The sequence below is a fragment of the Staurois parvus genome, unplaced genomic scaffold, assembly GCF_062004578.1.
Source record: "Staurois parvus isolate SC_StPar_1 unplaced genomic scaffold, SC_StPar_1.0 ptg000525l, whole genome shotgun sequence".
Taxonomy (NCBI): Eukaryota; Metazoa; Chordata; class Amphibia; order Anura; family Ranidae; genus Staurois; species Staurois parvus.
Window position 1 is genome coordinate 7325065 of NW_028318321.1, and position 14990 is coordinate 7340054.

Genomic DNA, 14990 nt, shown 5'->3' on the forward strand with positions numbered 1-14990 from the left:
TGTAGGATTATTTGTGTCCTCTTTGAATCGCCTGAGGCGGTCACTGCACTGGGTATATGTAAGGGTTTACAACCACTTTAAAGGTCTTTTTGAAACATTGTTTAAGAGCATCAAACACCTCCATCGCAGTTTAGGAGAAAGGCATCCCTCTTTTTCAGAGCGAATGTGTAAAAGAACCAAAAAAAGTGAAATGTACAATTAATACCTAATAAAAACCATGTAGTGATATACAGTATGTCCATAAGAACCATATAACAGTATAGTACAGGCAAACCATATATGTGTAACTTTTCTATGAACAAATAAAACAAATCAAACCAAAATATAGAAAATAATGTCCAAAAGTCCCACCGTGTCCAAAAAACAAAAATAAATAAAAATAAAACAAAAAAAGTCCCACAAAAAAATAATCCTCACAAGTGTAAACTCAAAACACTTAAACTTTTTCTTCTTTTTGCATCACCACAAACCTTCTTAATACCCGCAGATCCTGATATTCATGCACCTCAAAAAGAAAAAGAACTCGACATAGTGTCATACCTTAAATAATGTAAACACACGTGCCACTATATGTGCCGCATGCAAAATCAATGTGTATACTCCAACCAAGTGTCAGAACACATAAGAGTGAAAACACATTCCCATAGAATATGTCATATAATGTGTGAGAAACCACTTCACAGATAAACTGCCAGTGTATCACACTACACCCTATGTATATGTAAAGTGGAAGCCAACACCCAAAACACCACTCTCCAACTCTAATAAGGATGGGTAATTACCCTATAGAAGAATCAGCAGGGCAGATTAACCACTCAGGGTTACAATCTCCTCTCATTGATTTTCTCCAACGGTTAGGGTCACCTCCTCCACTTTCCTTTATCCTGCGTCCGTGATTCAGGACACATAACTTAACACCTCAATGGTTCCACCCGTTATTTTCATATACACTTCCCTCATACATATGGGGTATATTACAAACCATATCCCTCCATAGATCCTCAGGAACACTCCTCCTGTGTCTCTGAATGGAATTTCCAGGATGAAGGAGGAAGGGTGAAGGTATACCACTTTTCTGGGTTATTATAGGTTTAAGTGTTGTGATATTTAAGTATAAGTATAGTACAGGCAGTCTCTGAGTTAGACATCCAACATGCATATGACTCATACTCTTAAGAATGGAGGCAGCATGACGTCACACTGGTCCCGGAAACCGCCAGGCGCCTGTCGTGCTGCTCATTGCATGCTGCCACCTACTGTCTGGCGGACCTGTCAAAAATTCCACATCATTGCATGGCCATGGCCTATGCTATCCAAAACTTTAAATTTTTTTTTTGCTGGAGTTGCACTTAAATGTACCTTTTCCAACTTGCATCCAAATTTAACTGAAGAACAAATCTACAGAATCTATTTTGTTCATAACCCAGGGATTATCTATATATAATATCCATGTAAATGAAATTATGGTGAATTGGACAATCAAGGTGAATTCATATAACATATCTTATCAATATGGACCATATTTATGTCCAGCATATGGCTATTCTATAAGACTTAAACGATAAAATTCAATTAAGTAGCAAAGGAAGTAAAGGAATAATGGATCTGGTATAAAAACCTGCAGAATTGGTCCACAATGAATCTGTAGGGTACAGTACTGCTAATCTGAGCACAAGGAGTCACAAGAAAGCGAGAGGATGGTGTAGCCTTGAGCAATGGATGATGTTAGAATCCTCCAATAGAAGCCTTAGGTTATGGCTTGATAAAGACTGTGGGTGATGCAATTCAAATTAAATCAGGACATTGATTACGTTGTCTATCTGAGATAATTATGGCATGTTTACTTTTTGTTCTTGTTGCACATTAGTCTAAATGTGTTGCTTTATTTGATGCTCTTAGGCAGTAAACGTTAAAAAAAAAAAAAAAAAAGCTGCAGGCATTGTGGAGCAATTCATCTTCAAAGTTCTCAGCAGAAGCACTGAAGTTGTTCAAGTCATTAGTTGGCTGTGCCTTCCCCTGTCAGATCACCTACTCTGTGTTTAAAATACAGAGCTGGATGGCCTATATGACAGGACAGAGAGCTGAGCTGGTTTCCCTTTTCTGGTGTGAAATTTCTGAGTTAACTCCTCCAGTGTCTGCAGCTACAGGAGTCGGTGTGGGTTTGTTTTAAAGCTCATTTATGGTTTCAGATTAAATAAACATTTTAATCTTTGTAACCTTATCACCTTTTGCACATTAGTTAAATGCATACAAATTACATTTCTTTAATTTCAGTTTGGTCACCACTGGGTTCTTACTATTTTTTATTTTGATATAATTTCTGAAACTCCTCCTCTGACATACATTGTTGCTTTTTCAGCAGGATTCTTCATATAATTGTGATTTATTGCAGTGTAAAAAATATATTAAAATTCATTTTGTCAACTACAGGATCTCCTGTGCAGGTTCTAGAACTTAGTTCAGGAATCTTCCCCCTACTGTACACCTAAACTTTTCAATTTTCGGCAGATGTAATCTTTGATTTACATATTTAAAGTTCCTCACTCAGTAATTCTTGACCAGCTATTTTTCAGTCATCTTTGCGCGAATACTTTATGGTGAGAATTGAAATTCAAGGGACATCGTACCACATACAGTACGTTCTTCATATAATTTGTGCTTGTGGCATACAGTTTGTTTGCACACATCTTTGTACAAGCATCAGTTATTTCCATTCATGGAAGTGACACATGCAGCAAATAGCTTTAGGGCCCAGCAATGGGGCTATTTTCCATGGAGGGGGTGTGGTGATGATTTCAATCAGTTATTATCCCTATATATGTGGCATGGGAATTCTCTATCATCTTAGCTTTAAAAAATGGAGTTCAACTCCTGAAACGCGTCAGTTTTTCCCACTGGCACCATAATCACAGGACTCCACTTGTGTGACATTGACCTATTTGGCTTCTTGTTTTTTACATTCGTTTTGTGAGTATCCATTTGTCACATTTTTAATAAATTCATTTGTAACTACGGTAATGCAAGAGGAGAGTGCGCCCTTTTTGTGTTTTTCTTTTGACAGTCTGCAGGAGTCCTGCATGGCACCGGCAATCTACTGATCGCTGGTATGATGCTTTCCAGGCTCTGAAAAAAAAAATGTAACTGCAAGTAAGAAAACGTGCATTTTTATAATTTTTTTGTTAAAAGGTGAACTTTTCCTTTTAAGCAGTGGAGAGCAGATGCAGGATTGAACCAATTCTGCATTCATCTAGGCGAGTATGATTGACTGATTGTGGTTTTTTGTTTTGTTTTTTTGCAATCTCAAATTGCTCTTTTAACAAAAATTTTGTTTCCATCTATAATTTGGAATTGTATTAACGATCTAATTTCTTTAGTTATGTCTAGTATTGGGTATTACTTTCAGAACTGCCTGAAATGTTCAAGAAGGTTCTGGAAAATGAAGCATAATTATGCTGTAAACTTTTCCTTTTACCTCACACCAGATCAAGATTGCAGGTCACTAAATTTTGTTAATCATTTATTTTATTTATTACAGGTAGTCATATAGTGCTGTCAATTTACGCAGCGTTCTACATATATATTGTACATTCACATCGGTCCTTAATCCTCACGGGGCGTACAATCTAAGGTCCCTAACTTACATTCATACATACACATACTAGGGCCAATTCAGACAGGATCCAATTCACCTACCAGCATGTCTTTGGAGTGTGGGAGGAAACCGGAGTACCCGGAGGAAACCCCGCAGGAACAGGGAGAACATGCAAACTCCAGGCAGGTGGTGCCATGGTTGGGATTCGAACCAACGAACCCAGTACTGCCAGGTGGAAGTGCTAACCATTTAGCCACTGTGCTGCCCAACATCATCATTTGATTCATACTGAGTCCAACACATTGGAAAACTGAGTTCTGGCCATTGCTGCACATTTTCAAGAATACTCAGGTTTGTTATGTTGACATTGTCAATACCACAACAATGTGATCAGCTGCTATAAAAGGAGACTAAGCGATTGCAGAAAAAAAACAGACTTCCTTCAAATGCAAGATCTATCAAAATTACTTTCAGGCAGCCTTTACAGAAATAAATCATAATATGTGATAACTGAGAGAAAAAAAACTTGCATCCCTTTACATAGACTACTTAGAATTGTCATTTATTTTCTCCAAAGTGTTACCGTATCCACCCGAGCTCTTATTGTGCAGCCATCATCGAAGAGCCAGACCTGACTCTAACAATAGCGCTGCTGTTTGCACAAGCCAGACTTTTCTCATTCAGGTTGTTATTTGAGCGCTGACCTGATTCAGTCCTAGGACCAAGGTCATGTTTTATTCAGTGCAGGAAAATGGAAAATCTGGCAAGCACCAAGACCCTTGTGTTGAAACCGTTTTTATTTAGCTCACCGTGCAACAATAGAAAGAGATGAGGCTGATGAAAGAAAGTAAGGGAATTTCAATTCATTATTCATTGCTTGTTCAAGCTTTAATTATACAAAGGGTTATCATGTGATTCTAGCTTGTTTGAGAGACGTTTAGAAGGGCAACCTTGGTTTTTGAGTTAGTGAGATTATTTTCTTGTGTTCTAAGTAAAAGTAAGCCTGACTTTGCTTAAATTATACTCCAGGTAACAGTACTTGCCCATCTGTGGGCAAAAAAACATTCCTCCCATCCATTCACGATTATTGAAGAAAGGAAAAAAAAAACCTTTTCTTACCTTACTTTGCAGACGTCTCATTAATCTAACTCAGCCGGGGTCATGGACCCTGTTGGACAGCTCCTCATTTGACCACATATTTAGTTATGTATTTGAAAATTTTAGACACAAATCCAACACCTCCTGCGGTCAGGGACACAGATCAGAAGAAGGCCAGTCGAACAATATGATGAAAGTAAAATGTTCAACACTTATCAAAGGTTGTGCGGCTCTAAAACGAAGCTGGGGAAGCTTGATATAAACTGTAGAGAACAAAAAACAAAGCGCACCAACCTTGCGCATTACCTCAGTAGGCAATTATTACATTTATTGATAAGAAATATATTCACAAGAGTAGCAGTATAAAAGGCATATAAAATCCAAAAACAAAACACTGGGTTAGGAGACACGTGCAAATCCCATCCAGAAGGGAGATACTCTTGGTCAAGTTGACACGTTTCAAAGGGGGGGTCCCTTCTTTCTCGGAGCTCTGCGCAAGGCTGGTACGCTTTGTTTTTTGTTCTCTACTACAGTTTGAAAATTTTAGGTTAGGATTATTTTTAAATTGATACAGCAGTTAGATACAGGCCGGTGGGGGATATTCTAGTGCGTGTGAGTGTGCTCCTTGGACGGAACTTCGCTTTAACTGCCTCTGTCACTTTACAACAATAGAAATAGGCTACCAGGAATAAAGTGCAGACCCCTAGAGGAGCCTGCATAATGTTACAGAAGGTTTTATTTCCCCCTACTCTGTTTTAATTCTGAGATATTCTGATGGTGCAAAAGTCCAATTCTTGCTAGCATTTGGAGCCAACTTATTCCTTCCTGCCCGTGTACATTTCTTTTAATGATGAGCTGCCTTGCTAGTCCATTGGAATTTTATGGCGGGTGGAAGGCGTTGGTGGGCAAGCTGAGACATTACCAGTATGTACCAACATTTTGCCTGCTCATAATAGTGGAGCGAAGACACAGAAATCTATTTGAAGACTAACACAAGTAATTTCAAGTGCCACAAGCTACCTGCAACCTTTTGGCCAAGGTCGGATATTCATTAGCTGCTTGCCCACCACCCTGTAGTAGAAGTACTGCTACAGGGCTGCGCAAAATCACGTGTGTATATATTCGTGACTTGCATTTCTGGATAGGGACATGCACACGCCGACCTACTAGCGCCACCATTGGCGACAGGAGATGTCAATCACCAGGTCCCGGAAGGTGATTCCCCGCCGCCACTCGGTGATTGTCGGGGAAAGCTGACAGGGGAGAGACTTGTGTGTAAACAACACAGGTCTCTCACCTGTCAGCAAGGACATGATGCTTTGTATTTCTTTGCACAGCACAGAAATACAAAGCAGCATGTCTCTGTTGTAAAACAGCACACTGAGCACACAATTAAACCTTTGATCGCCCCAGATGTTGACCCCCTTCCTGCCCAGTGTCATTAGTACAGTGTCAGTGCTTTTTATTAGCACTGATCACTCTATTGGTGTCACTGGCAGTTAGTTCCCACCCAGTGTCAGAATGCTTGTCGCAGTCTCTCTATAAGTCGCTGATCGCCGCCATTACTAGTATAAAAAAAATTATAAATATAAATGGCAGTATAAATATCGCCATTTGTAGACGCTAAAATTTATGACAATTTGATGTTTATAATTTTTTATTGGATTTGTGAAAAAAAGACACAAATTTCATGTATGTACAGTGTTACATGACTACGCAGTTGTCAGTTAAAGTAACACAGCACCATATTGCAAAAAATGGCCTGGTCAGGAAGGGGGGAAAATCTTCTGGAGGGCAAGTGGTATAAAAAAATGCTAAGGTACATTTCATAGAATATCATTTGAGAAATTGTAATCAGAAGCACTTTTGATTGCGAATCCCTTTTTTTTTTTTTTTTCTTATTTATAACTACACCCATATATATGTATCTGTTCAGTTAGACTTGCTGTTCTATTGATGGTATTTTCTTTTTTAAAGCAGTATTAAATCCAAATATAAACATTTTTATTATATTGCAGCTTACCAATTTTTAGATGCAAATAGCTGCATTAGTTTTCTTTATTACGCTTTATCTCAAAAGGAAAAAAACTGCTGTAACTGCTTATAAAGTGTGAGCTGTAGTTCAGTTTCAATTTGTTAGTGTATCTAAACCTGATCACCAGGTGAAAACACAGAGGAAACAGAAACTAAATGCAGCCACCACATATAATAATTGGTAAGCTGCAATATATGATGTTTTTGGGTTGGGGTTTAATACCGCTTTAAGCTCACAAAAAGAACCAAAAAAATCTGTCAGCTACTGCAGCAATATAATGATTTGTGATTGTGTTTTTTTTTTTCCCTGACTGACTTGCTAGTAAATAGGGATCTTGAGGACTCAGAAAATGTTCATGGGAGAGCAGTCTGCCAGTAACTTAGGATTTCAGTTTCTTGCAGAAGCGCGTAAAGTCAAGCGCATAGGCATACAGTGTAAAAAATAGTCTGTTGTTGCACTCAGGAGCTACAGCTAAAGCATATTTTAGCTGCCTTTGCCATTTGTGCATGGTCGGTGCTCTTTTTAGGAAAAAAAATGTGCATCCAATATTTTTTGTTGATTCAGCAGTTCCAGCCTGTGATGATCAGGCCAAGCCAATTGTGCATTTTAAGACGACAGCGAGAATTTTAAATTACATATTGGATGTTTATCACTTCTTCAGTTAAACTCCTGCAGGGAGAGGTTTAATCGCTGTAAAACTACCAATGCCAATTAAAAATTTCAGCAGCCAAGCATTGAAGTCGATAAGCCATGGGCAATTCTAGGTAACTTAATTTCAACTGTAGAAAAAGTCACCATATCTCTACAAAAGTGTAACTTTTGCCACATGTCGTCTTGCTTAAGGTTTGAAAGCTAGCTACAGGGGGATGCCATGCCTTTCACTTGTGTCCAGGAAAGGCAGCCATATACTGTACAGCTGGTTTTTGAAAGATCTTTGACATCACTTTCAGTAACATGGAAATTGAGAGATTAACAGCTGAGTGGTAACAAATTTTGAGCATCAGAAGTGCTTGTTGTTGCCCGCAGAGATTTTCCAGCCTATCCACCAGATATTAAAATGAACTATCTCACACACAAGAATGATGCATTCAAATGTGAAGTGATTCTAAAGGTAAAATTTTTTTACTTTTTAAAAGAATATATATTACTTGCCTGCTCTGTGCAATGGTTGTGCACAGAGCAACCCCGATTCCCCTCTACTCTGGTCCTATGCCAGTGCTCTGAGCTACACTCCCTCCAATTCCCCCGCCGAGTTCCCCCAGAGAAAGCCGCTTGCTCTGAGGGCACTTGTGTGTGCTTGCTCCTGAGTCCTGCTCTGTGTATCCATAAGACACACAGTATGGGGCTTGGCCCCGTCCCCACTACTTGTCGGTGGCTCTGGTTGTATTTAAAGGGGGGCTGTGGGGAAACCTGCCCGCCAGTGCTCCTGGACCCTCCCTTTACTGAGTGCCCCTGTATCAAGCCACTTGCTATGGGGGCACTCGTGTATGTGTGCTCGCTCTCTCTGTGTGTTAGTGGACACAGAGCCGGCTCCCCCCACCCCCTGCTCCCTCCTCACTGGCTGTGATTGACAGCAGCTGGAGCCAGTTGCTCCCACAGCTTTATCTGAGCCAGCAAGAAGGGTGAGAGCTGCTGCTCTCGTGCACCTCACTGGATTGAGATCAGCCTCAGGTGAATATAAAGGGAGAACTGCATGCAGAATGTTTACCATAATGCATAGAATGCATTAAGTTGGAAAAAAAAAACCTTTAACTTAATTTTAAAGTCTGACAAAGTACTCAAGGAGTCTTGATGGCACATGGTTGAGGACCATGACTTCAAGACCTGTCTTCCCACTGGCCACTCTACATAGCCAACACAAAACTCCTGCAGTGATATCTCATTGAGTTAAGCAGCCCTTAGATTAGTCAGTTTTTTTTCATTCAATCAGTGGGTTGAATGCAAAAAAAACTCACTCTATTCCCCCATCCACAAAATCTATGTGGGTGGGGGAATCCTGCCCGCTGAGTTATTGTGTTCTGACAGTGGAGAGGCTATAGCTTGCAGTGCTGATCAAGTGTGCAAAATCCAACAGGGGCATTATACAGACGTTAATGGGCTTTGTTGAAATTAACAGCTGTACCTTATGCTTGCTAGACAGTTCATATGATCAGCCAAGGGCAGTGCAGCACTATGCTGCAGAATTACTGGACATCTGGTAAATGGCCTATTTCTTGTTAGATTACGATTTGAAAATGTACTTAAAAAATATATTGGCTTACCACTGTGTATTTGCATCTGCAGGAGTTGCTGGGTGTGTTTTGCAACAGATGAAGATGACCGGACAGCTGAATGGGTGAGACCATGCCGCTGCAGAGGCTCCACCAAATGGGTCCATCAGTCCTGTCTCCAAAGATGGGTGGATGAGAAGCAAAGGGGAAACAGTACAGCTCGCGTGGCATGTCCACAGTGCAACGCTGAATATTTGATAGAATTCCCAAACCTAGGTAAGTGTCTAATAGTTTAGTGTAAATGCAGTGAAGCTGTCTTTACATATTAGATCAGGGGTCTCCAAACTTTTCAAACAAAGGGACAGTTTACTGTCCTTCAGACTTTAGGAGGGCTGGATTGTGGTCAGTGAGAGTAAAAAATGTCCTGGGCACAGTGTCCTTGAGAATAAACATGGCCTCAGGGTTGGTGGTCAGTAGGAGGAGTAGTACCCCAGCATTGGTATTAGTGGGAGGAATAGTACACCATTATTGGTATCATTGGAAGAAATAGTGCCCCACTGCTGTTGTCAGGAGGAATAGTGCCTCATATCATTGAGAGGAATTGTACCCTAAGAGCCTGATAAAGGCTACCAAAGGCCTGCATTTGGCCCACGGGCCAGATTTTGGTGACCCCTGTATTATTTTTATTTATTTATTTCAGGTACTTATATAGCGTCGTCAATTTACGCAGCGCTTTACATATATATATTGTACATTCACATCAGTCCCTAACCCTCAAGGGGCGTACAATCTAAGGTCCCTAACTTGCATTCATACATACACATACTAGGGCCAATTTAGACAGGAGCTAATTAACCTACCAGCATGTCTTTGGAGTGTGGGAGGATACCTGAGTACCCGGAGGAAACCCACGCAAGCACAGGGAGAACATGCAAACTCCAGGCAGGTGGTGCCATGGTTGGAATTCGAACCAGCTACCCTAGTACTGCCAGGCGGAAATGCTAACCATTTAGCCACCTGTATTAGATGATAGTTGCACCCCCCAATTTTCACATCACATTGTACCCTCCAGCAGAGCATATAAATAGGGTGGCAATAACACTGTAATACAGTCAGGTCCATAAATATTGGGACATCGACACAATTCTAACATTTTTCTCTCTATACACCACCACAATGGATTTGAAATGAAATGAACAAGATGTGCTTTAACTGCAGACTGTCAGCTTTAATTTCAGGGTATTTACATCCAAATCAGGTGAACGGTGTAGGAATTACAACAGTTTGCATATGTGCCTCCCACTTGTTAAGGGACCAAAAGTAATGGGACAGAATAATAATCATAAATCAAACTTTCACTTTTTAATACTTGGTTGCAAATCCTTTGTAGTCAATTACAGCCTGAAGTCTGGAATGCATAGACATCACCAGAAGCTGGGTTTCATCCCTGGTGATGCTCTGCCAGGCTTCTACTGCAACTGTCTTCAGTTCCTGCTTGTTCTTGGAGCATTTTCCCTTCAGTTTTGTCTTCAGGAAGTGAAATGCATGCTCAATCGGATTCAGGTCAGGTGATTGACTTGGCCATTGCATAACATTCCACTTCTTTCCCTTAGAAAACTCTTTGGTTGCTTTTGCAGTATGCTTTGGGTCATTGTCCATCTGCACTGTGAAGCGGCGTCCAATGAGTTGTGAAGCATTTGGCTGAATATGAGCAGATAATATTGCCTGAAACACTTCAGAATTCATCCTGCTGCTTTTTTCATTAGTCACATCATCAATAAATACAAGAGAACCAGTTCCATTGGCAGCCATACATGCCCACGCCATGACACTACCACCACCATGCTTCACTGATGAGGTGGTATGCTTAGGATCATGAGCAGTTCCTTTCCTTCTCCATACTCTTCTCTTCCCATCACTCTGGTACAAGTTGATCTTGGTCTCATCTGTCCATAGGATGTTGTTCCAGAACTGTGAAGGCTTTTTTACATGTCGTTTGGCAAACTCTAATCTGGACTTCCTGTTTTTGAGGCTCACCAATGGTTTCCATCTTGTGGTGAACCCTCTGTATTCACTCTGGTGAAGTCTTCTCTTGATTGTTGACTTTGACACACATACACCTACCTCCTGGAGAGTGTTCTTGATCTGGCCAACTGTTGTGAAGGGTGTTTTCTTCACCAGGGAAAGAATTCTTCGATCATCCACCACAGTTTTCTGTGGTCTTCCGTGTCTTTCGGTGTTGCTGAGCTCACCGGTGCATTCCTTCTTTTTAAGAATGTTCCAAACAGTTGTTTTGGCCATGCCTAATGTTTTTGCTATCTCTCTGATGGGTTTGTTTTGTTTTTTCAGCCTAATGATGGCTTGCTTCACTGATAGTGACAGGTCGTTGGATCTCATCTTGAGAGTTGACAGCAACAGATTCCAAATGCAAATAACACACTTGAAATGAACTCTGGACCTTTTATCTGCTCATTGTAATTGGGATAATAAGGGAATAACATACACCTGGCCATGGAACAGCTGAGAAGCCAATTGTCACATTACTTTTGGTCCCTTAACAAGTGGGAGGCACATATGCAAACTGTTGTAATTCCTACATCGTTCACCTGATTTGGATGTAAATACCCTCAAATTAAAGCTGACAGTCTGCAGTTAAAGCACATCTTGTTTCTTTCATTTCAAATCCATTGTGGTGGAGTATAGAGAATGTTAGAATTGTGTCGATGTCCCAATATTTATGGACCTGACTGTATAATTAGAAGTTAAAAATATTTTTTCTAGATAAGGTCTGTGAAATACTACATATAATACCGTATTTTCCGGCGTATAAGACGACTGGGCGTATAAGACGACCCCCTACTTTTCCTGTTAAAATATAGGGTTTGGGCTATACTCTCCGTATAAGACTACCCCTCTACCAACCAATCACGGCAAGCGATGTACCAGTATTTTCTGTGCACACTGCATACAAAGCCTGCTTGGATTGGGTGGGTCAGCTCTCCCTGCCTGCCCAGCCCTCCCTGTCTCCAAGATGATCTGAGAACTGCCACAGTTATTAATATATAATAATTAATGTTAAGGTTAATTACCGTATTTCATAAAGGGATCAATTACACAAGGTACTGCCTAGCTGACGCTTCTGCGCATGTCTTCGGCAGCAGTAGACGATCGCTGATCACCATTCCTCGCAGAACTGCATGAGACGTCGGATGCAGCAGTGCTCGATTGAGCTTGACTGAAACTGTGATATGCAGAGAAGGGATACACATCGGGTAGCGGCAAGAAGACGTTTCTGCGCATGTCACAGTTTCAGTCAAGCTCAATCGAGCACTGAACGGCTGTATCCGACGTCTCATGCAGTTCTGCGAGGAATGGTGATCAGCGATCGTCTACTGCTGCCGAAGACATGCGCAGAAGCGTCAGCTCGGAAGTACAGGTATAGTTTCAGCACAACACCCGGCGTATAAGACGACCCCCGACTTTGGAGAAGATTTCCAGGGGGTAAAAAGTCGTCTTATACGCCGGAAAATACGGTAGTTCATGTTTACCATTGTAGCAAGCAGATTTCAGTGCAACAGATAAGTACTTGCATGGGGAAATGTGTATGTGTTGCAGAGCTTTACTGATTTTGTTTTCTTGTTTTGTGTTACAATTTAAAATGCTATAACTACCCAAGATGCACTGGTTATATAATAGTGGTGAGTATAATTTGTGACTTTAGCTCTGCATAAACTGCTGGACTTTATACTCTCAAACCCCACCCATTGTACTATGACAGACTGCTGGGGCATGGAAAAACAGAGTCTTCTGACCTCATATACTAGTTCCCTAGCAATTTCTTCCTCTGTAATCTATTTACACCCAATACACATATTGATGCCTATTGTAGTGCTTTTGGTGACTCACAGTCTTTGGTTTGAATAAATAGATAAAAGCACACTAGACTACAGGACATAAGTGTTGAGCCAGCCACCCATGAAATAATGGAATTTCTGCTTGAAGTACATTTTTTAAGAAGAATAATTTTGTATGTTTAGTGCAGGACAATAATCAGGCTGCAAGTCAAACCCATAGTTCTTAAGTCAATGTTGAGGCTATATAGAGCTAATGGCAAAAAGTACATAAAGACAAAATTCACCTCTGACCAGAGGTCCCCTTTTTTTTGGGAGCACCAGCTTACACAAGGCAGGTGTTATGGATTCATTTTTTCCATTCCCTAAAAGGCTTGCCAGCATCAAACATCCCAGAATTCGAAGCATAAACACAACGATAAAAGGTTAAGTCTACCTTTTGCAGAAAATAAAAAAAAATTAATTCACTTTTGCAGGATAAAAAAAGTAATATTTTTTTTTAAATTGCATATAAACCTGCAAAGCATCGCAATTGCAATGAGTCAGTCATGATGTAATGTACAAGCTCCTACAGACAATTCTTTCAGCTCTTTTTCCATACAGAGGCATGGACTTTTGGTTATAGAGCAAGCTGAAGGAAGTGTTAATGACCTAGGAGTGCAGTAAATAAGCTTATTAAAGCAGAACTCCAGTTACAAAAAAAAAATTATGATGCAGTGGGGCTGTGCCCCCACTGCTTGGATCAGCTGCTCATTTTTTCTAGGGGTGAGTATTAAGCTCATACCCACCTGACCCGCCGAGGTGATCCTACAGGAATTTGGCCAGTCAATCCAAGAACCGAAAGGTGCATCTGAAAAATATAACACATACTACCAAAACAACCAAACAAAATTAGTTATGTCGGGTGGGAACATGCTGTCGCGGAAGACTCCTGGAAACAGAGTTACCAGTAAGTCCATCTCTGGTTTTTCCTCGGTCGACTTCCAGGACAGCCCCTGAGAGAATATACAAGAACTTATAATGATTGGTAGGGGGGGGGAAGCTTGGAAGACTTTCCTCCCAATTGCCTGGTTTTGATTAGCTAAAGCTTCGAGGTGATAATGATGCACAAAGGTAGAAAAACTTGACCATATAGTGACCTTGGAAATCTGTTTTGGGGTGGCGCTGGTTGCGTGTGCCCACAATGTTGAAAGAGCTCTTGTAGTATGAACCTTAAAGGCTGATGGTGGATCCAGATCCAGCCCCTTATATCCCTCTGAGATGGCCTCGAGCCATCTGGCAATCTCTTTCCCTGTATGAAGGGGGAAAAAAAAGGCTTCTGAAGACCTAAAAGTTCTTGTCATTTCCAAATAGGTTAGTAGACATTTCCTAACGTCCAGCAGATGTAGTTGTCTTTCTTTTTCATTTGCTGGAGAGTTACGGAAAGAAGGTAGAACTATATCCTGACTTTTGTGGCGATGATACCTTAGGCCCAAAGGCTGGATCTGTATGAAGGATAACTGTTGTCTAGCACCTGTAAACAGGGTTCCCTCACTGAGAGGGCTTGAATCTTGCTGATTCTTCTGGCTGAGGTAATAGTCACTAAAAAAAAAAATCGTCTTTAACATGTCCAATCTCAAAGAGGCTTTGGAGAGGGGTTCGCATGGCATTCCAATGATTGCGTACAGAACTACTGATAAATCCCAAGTTGGAATTCTGATATATGTAAAAGGTGTACACTTAGCCACAGCTTTACAAAATCTGTTTATTAGGGGGTCATTCTGGAGCGTTCTCTGAAGGTACACACACTAGGGTTTTTTTCTCTTTTAAGCTTAAAAAATGCTGGATAAAAAACGCTGGTAATAGCAGTTTTTAGAAGCATTAGTGTTTTATTAGTGTTCTTACAGTACATGTAGAAAAAAAAGATAAAAAAGCTCTTAGACACTGAAGCTGAAAAAACACGAGTAGCCTAAAGTAGTGTGCATGGACACAGAATAACACTATTTAGCTTCTAGGAGCAGGAAAAAATGCTAATAACAGCTTCAAGGAACTTAAAAAAAATGATAGTGTGCATGGAGCCATAGGGTACTTAGTGCTAAGCATTTTTCAACCCCCGTCTTGTAGGATCTCCAGAATCTTTGCTTAGTCCCTCCTGGACCTATTATACTGTGAAATCTAAAGGTTGAATCTTTTCCATACCTTCAAATATATTGCTTGGGTGACCG

At 40.6% G+C, this 14990-nt stretch overlaps 1 protein-coding gene across 1 annotated transcript in view; it reads left to right on the forward strand.

Annotated features, from left to right (window-relative positions):
• The window catches only part of MARCHF5 (membrane associated ring-CH-type finger 5), an 82744-nt gene that overhangs the window by 31653 nt on the left and 36101 nt on the right, over positions 1 to 14990 (forward strand). The window contains exon 2 of the mRNA XM_089690294.1: positions 9009 to 9211. Within this exon, the coding sequence (XP_089546420.1) occupies positions 9009 to 9211 (203 nt within the window). The remainder of the gene's footprint in view (positions 1 to 9008; positions 9212 to 14990) is intronic.